The sequence below is a fragment of the Panthera uncia genome (genome assembly GCF_023721935.1).
Source record: "Panthera uncia isolate 11264 chromosome E2 unlocalized genomic scaffold, Puncia_PCG_1.0 HiC_scaffold_20, whole genome shotgun sequence".
Taxonomy (NCBI): domain Eukaryota; kingdom Metazoa; phylum Chordata; class Mammalia; order Carnivora; family Felidae; genus Panthera; species Panthera uncia.
Genome location: NW_026057589.1, coordinates 19,577,654 through 19,599,897, shown reverse-complemented (window position 1 = coordinate 19,599,897; position 22,244 = coordinate 19,577,654). Strand labels below are relative to the sequence as shown.

The following is a 22,244-nucleotide window of genomic DNA, read 5'->3' as shown; positions in this document are numbered from 1 at the left end:
AAGGGAGGAAGGGAGGAAGGGAGGAAGGGAGGAAGGGAGGAAAGAAGGAAGGAAGGAAAGAAGGAAAGAAGGAAGGAATGGAGGGAGGAGGAAAACACCACCACCTGGCTTCCAGAGACCATAGACATGTCAGCAAATGTCAAAGATGACTTCATGGGTATTTTTCTCTGCCTAAATCCCCCAGGACACTTGCACAACTATCTATGGATGGGTGGAGGACCTCCATCGTTTCCTGCTCTTACCTTTCCAGGCATCCCTGTCCTACCAGCTTTCCCAGCCTTTGGTGATTTCTCACCAAACCAAACATGGGTCCAGTTTTCCACATGTGCTTGTCTTTGTTCTTCTGACTTCAGAACTTTGCAAATGATTCCTCTTCCCTGCCAAAGTCTCTTATTCCTCTGGTCAGGCCTGTTCCATCCATGGGAGAATATCTTCCTAGCCCTGAGTCCTCTTGGCCTGATTCCTACCTCTATCCAAAAGTTAAAGTTTTCAGTGTATCAGAGACCACAAAATATGGCTCATGCTCACATCTAACATTTATTGAAGATCATTTATTAGGAGATACTTAAGTCATCACCTTATGATATGTAGCAGGTAGAACAAACTGTTGTCTGATAGGTTTTCAGCTACCTCTTCCCAGACCACTATAAAACACTGAGCTCATTTCTGCCCACAGGGAAAACATGACTGCGATGACCGTGATCTGGTCTGTTAAAGAGCAATCTCAGTAGAGACATTGGCCATTTCTAGTCATTTAATGAAACCATGCCTTGAATTTGATTGTCTACCCATGATGTGAAAGTCATACAATGCAATTAAAAGGAAAATGAGGGGTGCCTGGGTGGCTCCGTCGGTTAAGCATCCAACTTCAGCTCAGGTCATGATCTTGCAGTTCATGGGTTCGAGTCCTGTGTTGGTGTTTGTACTGACAGCTTGGAGCCCGCTTCAGATTCTGTGTCTCCCTCTGTCTCTGCCTCTCCCCCAATCACGTTCTGTCTGTCTGTCTCTCTCTCACTTTCAACAATAAATTTAAAAACACATTTTAAAAAAAGGAAAATGAGATGATAAAATGTATGGAAATGAATACATATAAGTACAGATATAATTGGGCAAATCTGCATAAAACTGGTAAGTTATCATTATCAGTATACTACTTATAATGTTGTACTATAGTTACGAAAAATTTAACCATATATACCCAGGTCAAAGGTACATAAGATCTCTCTCTATTCCTTCTTAAAACTTTGGCTAAATCTATGATAATCTCCATAAAAATTTCAATTAAAAAAGAGCACAGCATCTGCACCCCTGTGTTTATTGTAGCATTATTTACAATGCCCAAGACATGGAAACAATCTAGGTGTCCATTGAAGGATGAATGGATAAAGAAAACGTAGTACATATGTGCAATAGAATATTATTCAACCATTAAAAAGGAAGGAAATCCTGCCATTTGCAACAACATGGATAGACCTTGAGGATCTTGAGGGCTTTGAGGGCATTATGCTAAGTGAAATAAATCAGAAAGAAAAAAGAGATAGTATGTAATCTCCCTTTTAGGTAGAATCTACAAAAACCAGACTCATAGATATAGGGAACAGGTTGGTGGTTACCAGAGGTGGAGGGTGGGGGTGAAATGGGTGAAGGCAGTCAAAATGTACAAACTTCTAGTTACAACATAAATAAGTTCCAGGGATGTAATGTACAGCATAGTGACAGCAGTTAATGATAGTGTATTGTATATTTGAAAATTTGCTAAGAGAGTAAATCTTGAAAGTTCTTATCACAAGAAAAAAAATGGTATCTCTGTGAGGTGATGGATGGTAACTAACCTTTTGTGGTAATCATTTTGCAATATATACATGTATCAGATCAGGATATTGTGCACCTTAAACTAGTACAATGTTATATGTCAATTATATCTCAAAAAAACTGGGAAGTGGGGAGATGGGGAGAGCATAGGCATTGAGGTAGAGATACCTAGAATAGTTCATGCCAATTATCGTCCTTACATGATTATTAAAGCTTTGGTCTGGATCACATAATTCCCTTTTGGGAAATACTCATCCTTACCTCCCTGCTTTTGTAGGAAGGCTATCGATCAATGGTTTTGTCCTTCTTATTGAAAGGGGCAGACTGGGCAGTCCCAATACCCCATTCCCTGGACTTGGAGATTGGGTTGGGGCTGAGCATGTGACCTCAGTTGAGCCAGAGTCCTGATGTAGATGGCAGAAGGGAGATGGCCTTATTGTTTATTCCTGGCTATGTAAGTATGCAATGGTAGAAAACTTGAACCCCCAGGCCACTTTTGCTACCACATCAGAGAAGGTAAGCAAAGGAAACCAGAGCAAGAAGGGGGGGAGCAGGAGTTGGAAGTGGGGGTGTTGAGGGAAATAGGGAGTGGAGATGGGGGAGGGTTAGGATGATCCCATCTTAGAACTTAGTTCTATCTAGTCAGTTGGTAAACTAATAAATTCTTTTTCCCTCTTCTGTTTTAGCTACTGTGAAGTTCATCCCTGTCACTTATCCTGGGCAGCTGTATGGCTCAGTTGGTTAAGCATCTGACTCTTGATTTCCATTCAGGTCACAGTCTCACAGTTGTGAGATCGAGGCCCAAGTCGGACTGAGCATGAAGCCTGTTTGGAATTCTTTCTCTCTCTCTCCTCCTTTCTCTCTCTCTGCTTCTCCCCCACTCATACTCTCTCTCTCTCTCTGTCTCTCAAAATATAGTAAATGAACATTAAAAACAAATAAATAGGGGCACCTGAGTGGCTCAATTGGTTAAGCTTCCGACTTCGGGCAGGTCATGATCTCATGGTCTGTGGATTTGAGCCCCGCGTCGGGGCCTGTGCTGACAACTCAGAGCCTGGAGCCTGCTTCGTATTCTGTGTCTCCACCCCCCCTTTGGCCCTCCCCTGCTTATGCTCAGTCTCTCTCTGTCTCTCAAAAATAAATAAATTTTAAAGAAAAATTGAAAGAAAGAAAGAAAGAAAGAAAGAAAGAAAGAAAGAAAGAAAGAAAGAAAAAGAAAAAGAAAAAAAGAAAGAAAGAAAGAATCCTAAGGCTTAAGTGATGAAATTTCGATCCAGCATCTGGCATCAAACATTAAACTTAGGTTCCTGTCTTGCTTCAGATAACCGGCTGATGCTTTTTAAAAGTGATTTCTAGTTTCACAAAATTTTAAGAATTCCAGATCCAACGTTTCCATTTACTGGCGAGAAAGGCCAGTTAAAGCAACTTGTTCTAGTTTGCAACCCAGTTTGCAGGGCTAGACCATCCTCACTTCTCCACAATTTTATAGATGAGGGGAGCTTGGCCGGCTTCGAGGCCAGTTAGCAGAGGGGAGCGGTGAAGAGCTGATCTTTGAGCCAACACTGCCTAGGTTCAAATCCCAGCTCTGTCATTGATTAGTAAAATCTATTAAAATTAGGTACATAAAATTTTATGTTTATTTACCTCTTTTTTTTTTAATTTTAAAGTTTATTTATTTATTTTGAGAGATACAGAAACAGCTTGACTACAGGAGGGGCAGAGAGAGAGGGAGAGAGAGAATCCCAAGCATGGTCCATACTGTCTGCACAGAATTCGATGCAGGGCTCAAGCTTACTAAACTGCAAGATGATGACCTGAGCAGAAACTGAAAGTTCGACCCAACTGAACCACGCAAGCACCCTTTATGTTTATGTACCTCTGTCTTTTAATCTGTAAATTAATAATAATGATAGTATATGTATCATAGAGCTGTTGTGAAGGTTGACTATATCAATATATTAGAATAGTGCCGGGCACAAAGTGAGCTCCATACAAGAGTGCTACTCAAGGTTTTCACAATTATCTCAACAGCCCAAAAGGCTCCATTTGTTTGGTGTTTCACAGATTAGTAAGTGCACCTGTTTCAGGATCTCCCACAGTACTTGTGATGTGGTTTTGGAGTGCTGGTGGGGGTCCTGAGCAGAAGGCCAAGAAAGAATTCTTGAGATGTCTTTGGTGCAAAAAGGTGATTTTATTAAAGCATGGAGACAGGAGCTATGGGCAGGCAGAAAGAGCTACACTGGGGTTGTGAAGAGTGACTGATTATATACTATGGAGCTGGGCAGGGGGGCATAAAGGAAAAGGGAGGTTTCCAAAAGGAATTTCATATGATAAAGAGGACTCTTAAGATACTGGAGGCCTTGCGAATTGTAGAGCTAAAGTTATTTTTCCCCTAGTAAGGCATTAACATTAAGACAGTTGGGAGTTTCTTGGAGGAATGTTTTACTCTGCCTATCTAGAATATTTGTCAGTGGGCTCCAGGTTGTAAGGAAATTTAATTTTACCTACATTTTCTTCTTTACTCCCCACGCCAGTGGAGGGGAGGGTGATGTTAGGGCTCCAGGAAATTGACTCTATAGATTTCTAGAGATTGCCTTTTTTTCTTGTAACTCATTAAGACAGTTGCAAAGCAGTGAAGACTCTTGTCTTGCAAGACTGTGATCTCTATCATTTAACCGCTTGTTTTTCCCTGTCCTTTGCTCTTGGGCAGCCAGGAATGCCTGAGGAATGTCACTCAGATCCCTCCTGGTGGGGGGGAGGGTCGCTTGTGGGGTGTTAGCTTGTGCTTTGCTATCAGATTGCCTCTGGCTCCTTCATCACTTGTTTAGTGGGTTCCTAGGACCCACCCTAGACTTGCTTGCTAACCAGACTGGCAGGCTCCGTCAGGAGGGCATGAGACTCTTGAGTTCGAGCCCCACATTGGGCATGGAGCCTACTTAAAAATAAATAAATAAATAAATAAATAAATAAATAAATAAATAAATAAAAAACCAATCCAAGTGATTATTTTTTTTCGACTACTAAACCTTGAACTGTTACATTAGGGTCTTGGTCACATATTTCTGAATAGGTGCGATCATAGAGATGCACTGTGTAACGGACAGCATGACAGGTGGTAAGAATTCGTCACATCCCCTGTTATCAACCTAAACAGAAAACACACTTGGACCAAAGAGTTAAGACACATTGTGTTTTGTATGGTGTTGCACTCTGTGAAATTGACATTGTTAGACCATTTCTGACCTACCAAATGGCAGTCCTGGAAGGCTCAACTCATAGATGCAACCCTGCTGTTAATGTTTCAAATCAGTACCTGAGATTCCTGGGGGCATCAGATGAAGTAAGTGGAGATGTGCAAAGCTTGCTGTGCAAGAGCCACACAGGGTCTCCCTTCCTGGCCTTATGCACCCCTTCATTGCCTGCCCAGTTAGATTTTTGTAATTTGTTTCATGTTTGTTTATTTTTTAGAGAGGCACACAGAGTACGAGTGGGGAAGGGACAGAGAGAGAGAAAGAGAGAGGGAGACACAGAATCCAAAGCAGGTTCCAGGCTCCGAGCTGTCAGCACAGAGCCCAATGTGGGGTTCAAACTCACGAACCTCAAGACAGTGACCTGAGCCTAAGTTGGACGCTTAACTGACTGAGCCACCCAGGCACCCGTTGCCCAGTTAGATTCTTAATTTCTGGTTTTCTCTCCTCAGGTGAAAATCCTATTGCCAGAAGGCAGCAAGGCAAGAGGTTGCCACGAACTTGGTAAGTTTATTTCCATTTCTACAGAGGAAACTTGACTTCCAAAGTAGAGGGCTTATCCACCGGGGTACGGGGTACGGGGTACGGCAGAGCTGGTAAGGGATGTGCAACCCTGGGTGTATATGTGGGCTACAGCCTTAATGACCATGCAGAGAACTGATGTAATTCCAAGGAGCTACGTCTTGGAAATTCACATACTCATCCACCAGCTGACATTAAATGAAACCAGAGAGACGAATATACACTTTGTGTTCGTTTTTAAATTTTGTTTTTTTAATTCCATAACTCAGTAGGCATAGTAGAATCACCTTGGGAACATTAAAACATAATAAAACAAAAAGGAATGCCCAGGCTGTACTCTAGAGCAATGAAATACAAACATTCTGGCTGTGGGATCTGAACATCCATCAGTATTTAAATAAAACACTGCAGGTGATTTTAGTGTGAGGACAGTGCTCTGAGTCAGTGGTTCTCAGACTTTGGGGAGCATCAGAATCACCTCGGGAGCTAATGAAGCACCCTGAGGTCAAGGTCCATCAAGGAGGAAAAAGCCTAAGCTTTTGTGGTGTTCCCCTATTACGCAGGTGAATCTGATTTACTTCCACGACCCCAAGTTTTGAGCACCTCTGTCTCTTGCAGCTAATTGTTTTAGAACAGTTTTCATACTTGGTAGCCAGTTAGAATTGCCTGGGAAGCTTTAAAAAAAAATCTATTCCTGTCCCCACTCCCATGTGATTTAATTGGTTTGTGGTTCACAGGCTCTGGAATGTTTTAAAGCTCCCCCAGGTGATTCTAATATGCAGACAGGGTTGTTAAACACTTCTAAAGAACATCTCTGAAAATTTTCCATGTCCTCTGGACATGTAAATGCTAATAACAGCTTGCAATCTGGGGGGAAAAAACACCCTATGATTTCTGTTTTGGCTATAGAAGGCTCACATATGATCTCAGAAGATGGATAAGGACCTGGCAGTGTTTATCCCTGATCTATATCTCACAGATGTCAGAGGGGTGGGATATATTGTGTTTCGGAACTGAAATTAAAGAAATTTTGTAATGCTATGCTGGATGAAGGCAGTTTTTGTGAGCTGTATAAACCTCGGTCAAAATATATTCCTTTCAAGTTACGTTGAGTGAAAGCCAGTCTCAAAAGTTCGCATATTGAATGGTTTCATTTATGTAATATTCTTGAAATAAAGTGATAGAGATGGAGGAGAGCAGATTCATGGTTGTCAGGGTTGGGAATGGGAGTGAGAGAGTGGATGTGGCCATAGAGGGTTATCTTGGGAGATCCTATGGTGATGGAACAGTTCTGTATCTTGATTGCGTTAGGAGTTACAGGAAGCTATATATGTGATACATCTGCACAGACCTATGAGCACACACATAAACGAATGCAGATATAACTGGTGAAATCTCAGTAATTCTGTGCATCGTAGTAATGTCCATTACATGGCTTCGATATTTTTTAAATTTTTTTTAATGTTTGTTCATTTTTGAAAGAGAGAGAGAGCACAAACAGGGGTGGGGCGGAGAGAGAAGGGGACACAGAATCCGAAGCAGACTCCAGGCTCTGAGCTGTCAGCACAGAGCCTGACGTGGGGCCCAAACTCACGAACCACGAGATCATGACCTGAGCCGAAGTCGGACCTGCAACCGACTGAGCCACCCAGGTGCCCCACATGGCTTTGATATTTTACTATTGCTATGCAAGATGTTATTAGGGAGGTAAACAGGACTTGTTTGTACACTTCCTTGCAACTTTCTGTGAATCTATAATCCTTTCCAAGTGAAAGTTACAAAATACAAACTCCCTTTAAGACATGCTTAACAAGGGAGCCTTACTTACCTCCCAAGTAGGTCTTTGGCTGTACAAAGGCCCATAAAGTCTTCTAAAGTTTTGTAACTGAAACTAAAAATTTAAGTTTTTTGAAGTTTGGCATCGGAGGCCAAGAAAATAAGGCCTAGCCTATGTGAAATCTTAAAAAAATGAGAAAAGCCTCCTGAACAAGCTAGAGCTTTGGAAACATCTGCCAAGGTTGCAACCAAATTTAAAGTGACAATATACCTCTTTCCCACCCCATCCCACACATAACCCCCCTCACAGATGTGGGTAATGTGAAAGTAAAACTTTGCCCTCAGTGCAGCACTTGCTTAGGACACATTAACGTTGAATGTTAGGTTTCCCCACAACAGATTCTAAGTAGCCAATTCTAATAAATGATTCAGTACCTGGGGTGACTTAATACCCGGTCAACAACGGGACTTACTTTAACCAACCACATACAGACCTATGGACTCCTTCCCCCTTCCTAACTGCAAAATTTCTATCCTTAGTGTAGCCACCGTGACTCTAGCATCCCATCCCCCTCCAGAAGATTCCATGTTCCTCTACCCAGTTTGTCTCAGGGAAATATTCAATGACTTTGTTACCTGACAGGTGAATAAACTCAGCATTCATACTGTTGATACTGTTGGTCATGGACTAAAACCAAGGGAGACTCCAAATTACAATTTTAGAGTCTACAGAATTCTAGAGACCTTCTCTCTCTCCCAAGTGTCCTCAGAGAGGGACCCTTCCTGCCTCTCTTGGTGTGGCATACACAATAAGTTCGTAACATTTCCTGAGGTTCTACCAGCCAAATGGCCTCGATGTCCTCTGAGGTCACACAGGACCTCAAAAACTCTTCAGTGCCCCTGGATCAACACAGGGAGATCCTCTCTTTTCTACCAAACACTAGCATATAGTGGGTACGTAGGAATTATGGGAGACAAAGGGTTTTACAAGTGACAGCAGCAGGCAGAAGTATCGCAACCTTTCAGCCTGAGGCTGTATAGGAAGGAAGTCATATTGTGATTTATAATAAGAGATGTATATGGTCTTTGACCCATTTCTAGCACACAGCTCCTAAAATGCTTGGAATTTCCTAAGTGATGACAGCAGCAAAAGTGTCTTGTTATGTTAATGAGGTGACAGGAGCTTGCCTAAAGGTGGGGACTGGTTGCTGAAGGAACCAACAGCTCCATTAGAGGGGCAGAACCTTCCCTCCTTTCCCAATCCCCCAGCTACCGGGCTAGGGGCTGGAGACTGATGGCCAGAAAACTTAATTAATTGTGCCTAGGTAATGAAGCCTCCATAAACACCCAAAAGGAGGTTTGGAAAGCTTCCAGGTGGTGAACACATAACACACAGATTCAGAGAGCATGGAGGCTCCCTGGCCTTTTCCTATGCTGTGTCCTATGTATCTCTTCATCTAACTGGTGATGCATAGCCTTTAATGTTCTGTGTAATAAACTGGTAATCTAGTAAGTAAGCAGGTTTCCTGGGTTCTGTGAGCAGCCCTAGCAAATTAATTGAACCCAAGGAGAAGGTCGTTGGAACCTCTCTTCTACAGCTGGCGGGTCCAGAGGCACAGGTGACAATCTGGCATCTGAAGTGGGGGTGGGGGTGGGGGATAGTCTTACAGGACTGAGCCCTTAACCTTTGGGATCTCATGTTCTTTCCAGGTAGATATTGTCAGAATTAAGTTGAATTATAGGACAATCCACAGTAGAACTGGGTATAGGATGACACTCCTTTATTTATTTATTTATTTATTTATTTATTTATTTATTTTTAACGTTTATTTATTTTTGAGACAGAGCATGAACGGGGGAGGGTCAGAGAGAGAGAGGGAGACACAGAATCTGAAACAGGCTCCAGGCCCCGAGCTATCAGCACAGAGCCCGACGCGGGGCTTGAACTCACGAACCGCGAGATCATGACCTGAGCCAAAGTCGGACGCTTAACCGACTGAGCCACCCAGGCGCCCCGAGGATGACACTCCTTTATACGGCGTCAAAAAGAAAAACCATAGGCCCCAAATGAAGTCGCTTATGCTAGGCCACATCACCAACAGGAGGCTTAATACCTAAAACAACTGTAGTTTCAACTTCCTCCAGACATGTAGTCTTACCTGGGTCAGTCGAGGGTTTTCTCATCAGCACCAGTGAGGTAATCTGTCACATACCCTCCCCACCACCCCCAAAGGAAGATGAAGTCATGATAAGACCCTCTAACCCCTTAGGGAAAGTGAATTTACCAGAGGCAATCCTTTCTTTTCTTTTGCTAATAATCTCCATATCCCACCCTCCTTCCTATAAAAACCTTCCGTTTTATGCAACTCCTCAGAGCTCCCCTTTACATGATAGATAGGGTTCCCCCTAATTCATGAATCAGTTAATAGAGCTACTTAGGCCTTTGAAATTCGCTTTGTTGAATTTTTGTTCTTTGTTAAAGAACAGGGTTCTGGGGTCCCATGCTGACACAAACTATCTCATTCTCTAATACCTTCCTAAAACAGAACTCACTTGACCTTTTCTCAGGAGAATGTAATGAGGACTCCCAGCCAGGGTCTCCCTCCTCCAAGGTGATCTGGAGTCAACTCAGGCAACAAACTCCATTCCTTTATTGAGTTCTTTCAAGCTGGAAACACAGACCAGGCACATGGTCCCAGGGGAGGCAGGTTTGCTAATCTCCTTGAGGCCTGGTTAGCAGAAATTTGACACTAATAGTATCTGGTGGCTCCCTTGTAATCTGACAGTCTCCGGGGATGTGACAAACTATTTGAGTATCAAAGTCTGGGACGTTGTCACTCCAAGTGTGGTTGGGAACCAACCGCCGCTGAGAATCTTTAGAAGGACAAATCCTCAGATCCCACTCGAGCTAGGGCTATTGAATCAGAAATCTTGGGGGTGGGCACAGAATTTTCTTCCTTATTGTGGTAAAATACATACAACCTAAAATTCACCATTTAGCCGTTTTAAGGTATACAATTCAGTGGCATTTAGTACATTCACAATATCATGTAAGCATCACTGCTGTCTAGCTCCATACCATTTGCATCACACCCAAAGCAAGCCCCCTCCATCCCTTAAGTTGTCCCCTCTCATTCCCTTTCCTCCTCCCCCCCCCCCCCCCCGGCCCCAATGCTAATATGCTTTCCATCTTTCTGGATTTGCCTCTTCGGAGCATTTCAGATAAATAGGATCATCCAATACATGGCCTTTTGTGTCTGGCTTCTGTCCCCATAATCTTTTCAAGGTTCATCCATTCTGTACCATGTATCAGTTCTTCATTAATTTTTATGTATTAATAATATTCCAGTGTATGGATAGATGACATTTTGCTTATCATTTCAACAACATTTGGGTTGTTTCCACCTCTCCCAATATGAATAATGAATGCTACGAACATCCGTGTACAAGTTTTTGTTTGAACACCTGTTTCCTGTTCTCTTTAGTATATACGTAGGACTGGAGTTGCTGACTCATATGTAATTCTATGTGAAACTTGTTAAGGAACCACCAAATGTTTTCCACAGAGGCCGGGCCATTTTACATTCCCGTCAGCAACTCATGAGGGTTCCGGTGTCGGCACCTCCTTGTCATCAAGTGTTGGTTCTGGGTTTTTATTTTGTTTTGTTTTTTATAGCCATCATAGTGGGCATGAAATGCCGTCTCACTATAGTTTTGATTTCCTGCCGTTGTTTTGAAGTAGCCTTCCTGGTGATTCTAATGCATGTGAAATTTGAAAAAGTTGTCCAGGGACCAGGAGCTTCCACTCAGGAACTAGTTTCTGAAATGCAGGCTCTTAGACCAGTTAGGGTCACTCAGTCAAATTCTGCATTTTTTAAAAGTTTATTCATTTATTATTTTGAGAGATAGAGAGCACGTGCACACACTTGGGCACAAATGGGGGAAGGGGAGAGAAAAGGTCCCAAGCAGGCTCTGCACTGTCAGCATGAAGCCTGATGCGGAGCTTGAACTCACAAACCTTGAGATGACCTGAACTGAAGTCAGAGTATTAACCCACTGAGCCACCCAGGTGCCCCAAATTCTGCATTTTAATAAGATCTCCAGGTAATCAAGACACACACACACTGGTGTCTGGGAAGTGTTGGTGAAGGAAACATCCCTAAATTGCTGACATTTCCTGGTCATCATTTAAATCTTCTCGAGTCAGGGCCTGTGTTTTTAATGCCCCATTTGTCTAATATATTCTTGTTGGACAGTCTGGAAAAGTCAGAGGAACGTAGACCTTGGAGTCAAAGAAGCAAACCCAGTTTTCAACCCTGACTCCAACACTCACCAGCTGGTTGATCCAGGCTAGTGTACTTGATCTAGAAAAGGAATTAATATCTGCACCCGGCACACTTTAGAATTAAGATTTTAGGCATGTGTAAGCATCTAATACAACTCAGCACAGAGAAGGTCACTGAGTCTGGTTCTACCTCCTCCCCTTGCCCAACATTAACCCTGGTTATTTTGTGAGAGTTTTAGGGAAGCAGATCTCAGCTGTGACCTCCTCTCACATCACTGAGCAGCTGTTTCCTTAAGGCAGGCACCTGGCAAGAAGTTCAGGCTTGATCCCATAGTCAACTTTGCTGGACTAAGTATGACCTTGCTCGAGGCTGGAACTCTGCAGGACACCTATAATTTATCGACTTGTAAGAACCTCTTGGGTCACTTACTTTGATGAAAAGTAATTTTAATGCATTTTAAATAGCTCAATGGGGTGGGCAACTATTACTTTCTCTCAGTAGAGAGGTCCTGCTTTTACTAGTGTGCTTTCTATGCACCTGTAGCTGGGCTAAGCACTCAGAACGCACAAATGCATTGAAATCTACAGCCAAGACCAGAGGTTCTCTACTGGGGGCAATTTTGCACACGTGTGCACTCGCGCACACATGTACACATGCTCCCCTCCTGCCCTCCCCCCGCCCCATGTGGCAACATCTGAAGAGTTGTCATCACCGGAGGTGGGTGCTGCTTGCATCTACTGGGTCGAGAACACAGACGCTGCTAAATATCCCGCAGGACATCAGACAGTCCTACACAGAAAGAATTCGCCTCCCCTCAAATACCAATAATACTGAGGCTGAGATATGTTGCCCCAGACTCAGGCATCACACAAGAAACATGCTGCATCACTCTGTTGTGGACCGATGATAAAATCGACTCAGACTCGTAGAAAAGTGGGGTGACCAGTCTGCAATTACCCAGCAAGTAAATAGAAGAGCAGGATGCAAACCACAACTGGCTGAACATCCCTGGGGTCGGAGTTGTTGTATAAGGTTTGTTTTCAACCGTTCTTCTTCAAGCATAGCCTGCAACTGTTTACTCTGCAATTTAAGGGCAAAACTGGCCAGAAAAGGCTCTCAGAACTCTCAAACAAAGATTTTTCAACTGCCCTTTGTACAATCAATCAGAGCTGCCTCCCAGTTCCTCTAATACTTGGTTAAATATTTATCCAACTGCCTTGCAGGGATTAAAGAGCTATTCTGTTTCTGTGAGAGGGATGATAAACACGATTACAGGGTTAGGTTTCTCCTAGAGCAGGTGTGGTCGGATGTGGAAGTAATGACCTGTGGGGGTGATGTGTCCCTGGGGGCCAGTGTGTGACAGGCAGCGGGCCGGATGGAAGGTAACTCAGTGTCACAGTCAGGGGTGGCGATGCCAGTGGCTGTCAGGATAAAAAGCCCTTTACAGGCACAACCACGGCCAGCCTCAGAGAGGCCCCTCAAGTCTGCCACCTGTCCGGTGCGAGGCTGCTGCTTAAGCGCGTGTCCCTGCATATCGCCTTAGCAGGGCCCTCAGAAGAAGTGGTTATTCTTATCCCCAAAGTCCCATGAGGAAGCTGCAGCCCAGAGGTTCAGGACTTTGTTCTGGGTCACTAAGTTGTCGGTGGTAAAGACAGTTTCCAAACCTGGGTAGTTTGTCTCCATTCTAGGAGGCTGGCTTCCTCTTCCTTTTGAAACCTGATTCTATCTGCAGAGCTATGTGGTATCTCTTGCACCCCTTCTGTTTCTTGTTCTTTCTTTGGGGATGGGAGATGAGGGAGAGGAGGGTGTATTCACCACGTGGTGGACTCTTCCCCGATCTCCTGGAAAAGATGTTAAAGAAGCTGTGTTTCCTCCCTACCCCAGTCCTATAACTTCCCATCCATAGGAGTGGATTTAGATGTAGAATGGGGCACCTGAGTGGCTCCAGTCAGTTAAGCATCTGACTCTCGGTTTTGGCTCAGGTCATGATCTCATGGTTCGTGGGTTTGAGCCCCGCATCAGGCTCTGTGCTGACAGTATGGAACCTGCTTGGGATTCCGTCTCCCTGTCTCTCTGCCCCTCTCCCTCTCTGCCCTCCCCCACTCACACTCTTGTTCTCTCTCTCTCAAAATAAATAAATAAACACTAGATGTAGGTTATGTTGACCTTATTCCCACCTGGGAACGGGGGTAAGGTTGGTGTGAGCATATAGTAGTGGGGTTAACAGGAAGAGGAAAATGGTGGAGGTGATAGCTTTGGGACAAGCTCTTGAGGTTCTTGGCCTTGTGGTTGGCATGGTGGTAACACATGAGAACCAGCTGAATCACCAGGGGAGGCTGTGGCTTGGTGAATCAATGTGGAGCCAAAGTTCAAATTCCAGTTCTAACTGGAAGGCCAGTCACATAACTCTTCTGAACCTCAGTTTTCACAACTCCAAAATGGGGATACTAATACTTGGCAGAGTTCTTGGGATCATAGATCTGATAGTACCCAACAAATGCTTGAAGTATAATGAATGCTTCATAAGAGCTGTTGATATTTATTCGCCATCTACTCTATGCCAGGCACTGTTCTGAGTACTTTAACATTAGTTCTAAAGGTACTTAACGGTCATAACTATCCTGTGAGGTAGGTTCAATTATTATCCTCATTAACACCACTTTAGAAGATTAAAAAAAAAATCAAAAGTGCAGAGAGTTTAACCGACTTACCCAAGGTCGTGGAAAGTGATAGAGCTAACTCTCACACAGAGTTTTCTTTTTTTTTTTTTAATTTTTTTTTAACGTTTATTTATTTTTGAGACAGAGAGAGACAGAGCATGAATGGGGGAGGGTCAGAGAGAGGGAGACACAGAATCCGAAACAGGCTCCAGGCTCTGAGCTGTCAGCACAGAGCCCGACGCGGGGCTTCAACTCACGGACCGCGAGATCATGACCTGAGCCGAAGTCGGCCGCCCAACCGACTGAGCCACCCAGGTGCCCCTCACACAGAGTTTTCAGTGTGCACACAAACACTTGAAGGTTCAATGCAATGTTACGCACTATAGCAAAAAGTGGGAACAACCCAATGTCCATCAACTCATAAATGGATAAACAAAATATGGTCTACCCATACAGTGGGAAATTACTCAGCTTTAGAAAGGAATGGAGTTCAGGGGCAACCTGTGCCTGGCTGGCTTGGTTAGAGGAGCATGAGATTCTTCATCTCTGGGTTGTGACTTAGAGCCCCACCTTGAGTATAGACATTACTTAAAAATAAAATCTAAATAAATAGATAAATAAATAGGAATGGAGTTCTGATGCATGCTACAACATGGATGAACCTTAAAACTATGAGGAAAGAGAGAGCAGGGGAGCTCCGGCCTGCTGAAATTCTTTGGAAGGAGAACAGAGCATTTATAAGTGTTTCCGTTAAAATGAGTCTTGTTGTATAGGGTATAGTCCTTTCTTCCATCTTTGCACAAAATCTTTAATGAAATCTGTTCTGAAGATCTGAGCCAATCTGAAGTTGGCTTTGCTTTGGGGGGAATGCAATAAAATGCTGTGTCAACTCAACATGGTATGAAGGATGAGGAGTGAAAGCTGTCCACAGGGCCCTGGGTTGCAGAAGGGTGGAAGGAACGGGTATTCAGGTTCAGAGAAAAGTAAAATGTTTGGAATAGGAAATTAGGTACATGTGCTAAGTTGTTAATCAGAAATAATTAAAGTTTGACATATAGAAAGAGCCAAACTGGGATTGTAAAACGTGCACTTATCACTGCGGCGAGAATTGGTGCCTTGTTGCTTAAACTGAATGAAATGTTGACAGTTCTTCAGGAGTTTCTACCCCAATACTGGAATTGAACATATTGGCCAAATAAAGTGGAAATTAAACAAACAAACAAACGAAAAAGAATTAATGCCTTGCTAGGAAGGATGTCTGTCTGGGAGTTAAAACTAATGAGAGATATCCTCCAGGAGTGCTTGGGAGGCCTGGGGCAGAGTGAGCCTTGAAATGGAAAGCCTATGTTGGGTATTAGAAAGAAGGTCAGGGGCGCCTGGGTGGCTCAGTCGGTTAAGCAGCCGACTTTGGCTCAGGTCATGATCTCGCGGTCTGTGAGTTCGAGCCCTGCGTCGGGCTCTGTGCTGACAGCTCAGAGCCTGGAGCTTGTTTCATATTCTGTGTCTCCCTCTCTCTGACCCTCCCCCGTTCATGCTCTGTCTCTCTCTGTCTCAAAAATAAATAAACGTTGGGGCGCCTGGGTGGCGCAGTCGGTTAAGCGTCCGACTTCAGCCAGGTCACGATCTCGCGGTCTGTGAGTTCGAGCCCTGCGTCAGGCTCTGGGCTGATGGCTCGGAGCCTGGAGCCTGTTTCCGATTCTGTGTCTCCCTCTCTCTCTGCCCCTCCCCCGTTCATGCTCTGTCTCTCTCTGTCCCAAAAATAAATTAAAAACGTTGAAAAAATAAATAAATAAATAAATAAATAAATAAACGTTAAAAAAAATTAAAAAAAAAAAAAAAAGAAAGAAGGTCAGCCCTACAGTCTCCCCCTTCACCACCACCACAGCCCCCTCTCCCCGGCTAGGGTGGGAAAGGCAGTGGAGAAGTGTCAATGGACCTCCATCCATCTTTGAAGAGACTGGATGGGCCCAGAGGTATTTCACCTGATATCAACCCAGGTATACTTTCCTACTGCTTCTAACGGCAAATTCCCGCAAACCTAGTGGCTTAAACAATAAAAATGTATTAGCTTACAGTTTCGAAAGTCAGAGGTTTCACTGGGCTAAAATGAAGGTGTCAACAAGTCTGTGTTCCTCTGGAATCTCCAAGGGAGAATCATCAGTTCCTCTGACTTTTGCCACTTCTAGAAGCCTCCTGCATTCCTTGGCCTCTGGTCCCTTCCTCCACCTCTGACTGTGACTCTCCTGCTTCCCCCTTATAAGGACCCTTGTGTCTGAACCATCTAGATAATGCAGGATAATCTTGGCATTTCTAGCTCTTTTACTCAATCATAGCTGCAAGGGCGCCTTTGCCAGGTAAAGTCACATATTCCAGGTTCCAGGAATTAGGATGTGCATGCATTTGAGGAACGATTATTCTTCTTTTCTCTTAATATTTGTTTATTTTTTAGAGAGAGAGAGAGAGACAGAGTGCAAGCAGGGGAGGGGCGAGAGAGAGAGGGAGACACAGAATCCCAAGCAGGCTCCAGACTCTGAGCTGTCAGCACAGAAATCGACGTGGGCTTGAAGCCACGAACCGCGAGATCATGACCTGAGCCAAAGTTGGATGCTTACCCAACTGATCCACCTACGCACCAAACTAGTTACCTACTCATACCAGCCTGAGACACTTTATTTGGGGTTATTTGCTATGCTGCACTGGATTACTGGAACAGAGTTATCAATTCCAGCCCAGCCCTTCCTGGCTGATGTAAACTTCCATGATAAATTTACCCAGTGAAATTCTTGTCATGCAGAAGGTGGCACGGATACCAGGCTCATGACAACCTGATGGGCCAGGGCTACAGTGAGCTCCTTTGGAGAACATTCATTAGTGACTGATTCCCTATCTCTCTCTCTCTCCATGACTCCTACTTCAAAATGAGAAAAAGACCAGGAAGGAATTCCTAGATAAGCACGTTTTCCAAAATTGCTTTTATATTAACTTTGCCAAGAGACGCATCAAATTGACATCACATTGGATGCTAATTTCAATGGATTGGTTGGTTACATATTGTGTTTTATACTTGCTTTGACTCTCCTGATCCTGTCTTACATTCTAGCTCCTTACCCCCCTGCTCAAAATATTTTCCATTGTTTTGTAAAACTCTTGTCAGCCAAATGCAAGGGATTTCCTTATTTCGTTTTCTGCTGCATTTCTCTGCTCTTCCTCACTGGAGGAAACTACAAGCATCATTTAAGAGTTTTGCTCCTATCTTTTTACAAACACATGCCCTATGAGGTACATATGCTTACCATCTGTTTTGATTTCTTGCCACTGCCTTAACAACTTTATAAAATACCTTAGGTGTCTTCCGTGTCCTACAGATGAACTTCATTCTAGAGTTTCTTTGGGACATAAGGATTTAAAGCTGAATGTGATGAAGTAAGACTCCATACATCTTGGTGACTGATTGGATGGGAGAAAGGAGGGAAAGGCAAAGGAAGAAACAAATAAAAGAAAGCTCAGGGACATCTGGGTAGGCCCGTCGGTTAAGCATCTGACTCTTGATTTTGGCTCTGGGCATAATCTCATGGTTTGTGAGTTCAAGCCCTACACCAGGCTCTGTACTAACAGTGCAGGGCCTGCTTGAAATTCTCTCTCTGCCCCTCTCCTGCTCTCTCTCTCTCTCTCTCTCAAAATAAATAAATAAACTTTAAAAAAAAAAAAAAAGAAAAGAAATCTCAAAGCTCTGAAATTTTAAAGACCAGGAGAAAAACCAAAAGAAGGGCAGAAAACTTTGAATTGCCGATGACAACTTTGGTTTCAGATGTGTTGACTTGGCGATGATGGTAAGATGACAGAATGGAAATAGTAAGGCTAGATGTAAAGAATTTGCACATCCACCGTAAGAATAAGAGTGAAGGTATTGTGATTTATTTTTTTTAACACTCAAGTGTCCCTCCAATGGAAACAGAAGAGAGTACGAAGCCTTGGTTTAGAAAAAGCATTAGAAGCCAAGTTGAAGATGCAGGAACAGGCATGTTCTGTATTGTAAACTCTTCATTCCCTCATTCATCCATCCATTTTTCATTCATTCTCACACTTGGATTTCTTCATTTATTAGTTGAGATCCTACATGCCAGACCCTGTGCCCATAGCAGGTAGTGTGCCTATTAGTGATAACTAAAGTACAGTCTTAATGAATGAGCTGCTCAAAGTTGAAGGCAAAGAGAGAAAAGAGCAAAGTTTGTCAGTGTGCCAAGAAGCAGGCAATGATCAGTTATTTCAGTAAATATTTGTTTAATGAGTGAGGCAAGGAGTGTGTGGGAATTTTTCAGAGGTACCAGGCTGTGCCAGGGAGCTGAAAAAGGTGAGGTTTCCACAGAGGTAAAAATTTTGAAGGCTAAGTTCAGAAGAAAGATAAGGCTGAAATGTTGCAAATGTGTTTTCCCAGGATTTGTTCACTTAGCAAGGTAGCAAGAAATTGGAACTATTTCAGGATTCTCATACAAGTTAAAATATAATACTCATTTCTGTTAACCACCTTAGCCTTTCTTTCCCCATTCTCTTTCTCCTCCCTCTCTCCTTCTTGTTGTTCCTCCCTTCTTTGCTTCCTTTCTCCTCAGGCCAATCACCAACTTAGTAACCCACATTCACGTAGTTAAGTTCAAGGAAGTTGCTGAGTTAAAGGTAGGAAGGAAATATGATGAACAGTGATCATTGCCTAGTCTATACAAAGAACCTCACCCCAAAAACCAAATAAATGAAATAAAATAACTAGTGAATCCTTCATTTAAAAAAAATAATCTTGTTTGGAACCAACTGATCAAACAGTGAAGAGTAGTGGTGTTCCTCTATTTGAAGGCAGGATCCTAAAATCCAAGCCCCCACCCCCTTGGCTTCCCTTTCACTCGTGCAGTGGCCCGAAAGACAACCCCATGGACGTTCCCAAAGCCAAGTCAGGATCTAAGGAACCCCAGTTTGAAAATGCCTGTTCTAGGCGCCTGGGTGGCTCAGTTGGTTTAGTGTTGAGCTCTTGATCTCAGCTCCGGTCTCAGTCTCAGGGTCATGAGTTCAGCCCCTGTGTTGGGCTCTGAGCTGAGTGTGGAGCCTACTTTAAAAAAAAAAAAAGGGGGGGGGGAGAAAGAAAGAGAAAGAAAGAAAGAAAGAAAGAAAGAGGAAGAAGGAAAGAAGAGAAGGAAAGGAAAGGAAAGAAAATGCCTGTCCTAGAAGAAAGGATGTGATATCACATACATGGGCTTGTTTATGAAAGGGAGTTTGTTAAACCCTGGACTCAAGTTGTTGACTATCTGTTCTTTGAAATGGAAAAAAAGTGAGTCATCAAATGTCACACCCTGGCCCAACTGCCTTGAGATTGCAAAATATTGGGAAGGATCTTATGGAAAACACCATTGGGCAGCCAACAGAGATGTGGAGCTCCATCAGTGCCAACAGTGGGGACGTTCGCCTACTCATCTTACAAATGTGCCCAGTTCAAAACAGATTACGAGGAACTGTATGCGGGATTTCCTGTCCAAATCTAGGAAGCTTATGTGTTATGAAGATATGTAAAACCTAAATCCCCAGTAATGAGTAGATGACGTAAGAGGTAAGCGTTTGTACATGAAAGGATTTGAAAGGGAAGGTTTTATTGTATTAAGATGAATGGTAAACATACAATTTGACTAATCTCGACCCAGCCCTGCAGAAGCCTGTCCTGCTTTCTTCTTTGGTCCACAAAGAATGCAACAAGCCACATCTTGCACAACAGGCACCGTATAACCTTGTGGGGAAAGGCCAACTCACCTGCCATGCTGCTGATGTTCACCAGCCTCCCCTTGGATTTCCTAAGAAGAGGCAAAAATGCCTTTGTGACCTCCACGGCCCCAAAGAAGTTCACGGCCATGCATTGTTTGTAGTTAGTCATGGGAATGAGCTCCCCATCCGCTGGTAAGCCAATGATCCCAGCATTGTTGACGACAGCCCACAGTCCTGAGGACAGAAAGGAATGAGTTTGATGTCTCATGATGCTGGAGAGCAGGAGGATTTTTAACACTTAAAGCTCCAGAGTCTAAAAGTCCCCTTTCAGGTTTGGGATCCAGGCAGATCACTCAAACTCAGACCTCAGTCTCCTCGAATACCTAAAACCACCTCCTTTGGGGTGGGGGCAGGGGGGTTGTGTAGTGAGTAGATTTGAAATATTAAGCAATGTATTTTTGGAGGTATTTCCTTCTCCTTCTAACACTTTCCTACATCCAAGCAGCTAGATATTTGCTGTATCCGCAGAGGGAAGCAGCAGCAAGGGGGATAGTAATAAGGGCCTACCTCATGTTTCTCCCTCAAAGTAGTGGTAGAGACAGTAGAACATCCTTAGGACCATGCGGGATGATATAGAAGCCTGTCTTCCCTTTTCCCTAAACTAGAAGAGATCCCCTAATCCAGGGAAATGAGACAGCTAGAGAAGTGTCAAGAGCTAAGAAGATGGCAGAATCTCTGAGCCCTAGTCCCTTCCCCACCCAGCCTAATCCTATTGATTGCATCAGAATCACCCAGAGGGCTTGTACAAACAGACCGCTGGGCCCACCTCCAGGGAATCCCATTTGGGGGTGTCTGGGATGGAGCTTGAGAATCTACATTTCTAACGACCTCCCAGGTGGTGCTGATGCAGGTCCGGACCACACTTGGAGAAGCCCTGTTCCCAAGTGGTGGTTTGCAACCTTGACTGCACATTAGGATCACCTGGGGGTGGGGGGAGCACTTTTTAAAACCCCAGTGTCCAGCCACATCCCAGCCAATTACATCAGAAATTCTGGGATAGGGAAGAGAAGGGGCCCTGACACTGATAGTTTCAAAAATTCCCCTGGGGATTCCAATGTACAAGCAAGCTTGGGAACCACTGCCCTAAATGGTGGGAAAGAGGTAATCCAAAAAGTCCAAATGTCTTTTAGGAGGTGGGCTCTATAGCAGAAGTGAGTGACCTGGTTCCTCTTTACCTGGGAGAAACAGAGATGACAGAACCTGGGGTATGTTTATTCTCTGAGTTCCCTGAGGCCCAGCCTGGTTTACAACAGTGGCTCTCAAGATGTGGTCCAGCACAAATGGGAACTTGTTAGAAATGCAGATTCTGGAACCCCACTTCAGCCCTGCTAGATCAGAAGCTAGCAAGCAGAAGTTGTTGTTGAAGCTCAGCTTCTGGTGACAGACCATACCGTCCAAGTGATCTCAAGTGTGAGAACCTGTGTTACGGAGAGAAGTCGAAGGAGCCTCAGAGACACAAATGGCAGGAAGTCCAGCCCTAATGGTGCCTTTTGGATGGCATCAAGAGGTAAGTGGCAGCCAACCTGTGCAAGGACTGGAAAGATTGTCGGACGCCTCAGCAGGGGTCAGTGTGAAGCATTGACAATCAAAGAAGAAATGTCTCCTCCCCAGGAATTTAGAAGCTACCCTGGGGAAATGAGGTGAAGTTCCAATTGAAATGGTTTTTGCCACATGGCAGAGAGATGGCTCAAATACAGAGTTGAGTCGCAGAAAATAATGCTACATTTCTCACACACCTGAGCTGGGGGTCTGATATTTATACACAGTCGTGATTGGGAGCCCTAATTGAGATGATGCCTGACGTAGTAAGAGCTCAACAGCTATTATGAGGATGGTGATGGTGGAGGGGACGCCTCTGCTGAATTCATTCAGCCTGATGTACACCTTGGACAGGCAACATGCAGCAGCTTGAGAAGGCACTAGAATTGGGGTCGCCAAACTTTTTCTAAAAAAGGCCAGATAGTGAACAGTTCTGTGTGAGCACTACTGTTTCAGCTATGCTATAGGGTAAGAGCAGACGCAGACTTCATCTGTAAATGAATGGGAGCAGGGCCACCCTAAAGCTGCATTTATGGACATTGACATTTGAATTCCATATCATTTTCATTTGTCAAAATAATCTTCTTCTGATTTTTTCAACC

The 22,244-nt window shown here is 43.9% G+C and overlaps 1 protein-coding gene across 2 annotated transcripts in view; it reads right to left on the bottom strand.

The window, feature by feature from the left end:
• Positions 1 to 22,244, bottom strand: part of HSD17B2 (hydroxysteroid 17-beta dehydrogenase 2) — a 90,872-nt gene that overhangs the window by 15,364 nt on the left and 53,264 nt on the right. Inside the window, exon 3 of one of the 2 annotated variants that reach the window (XM_049622465.1) lies at positions 20,092 to 20,277. The exons of the other annotated variant lie outside the window; for it this stretch is intronic. Within the exon in view, the coding sequence (XP_049478422.1) occupies positions 20,092 to 20,277 (186 nt within the window). The remainder of the gene's footprint in view (positions 1 to 20,091; positions 20,278 to 22,244) is intronic. 2 annotated transcript variants of the gene reach the window in all.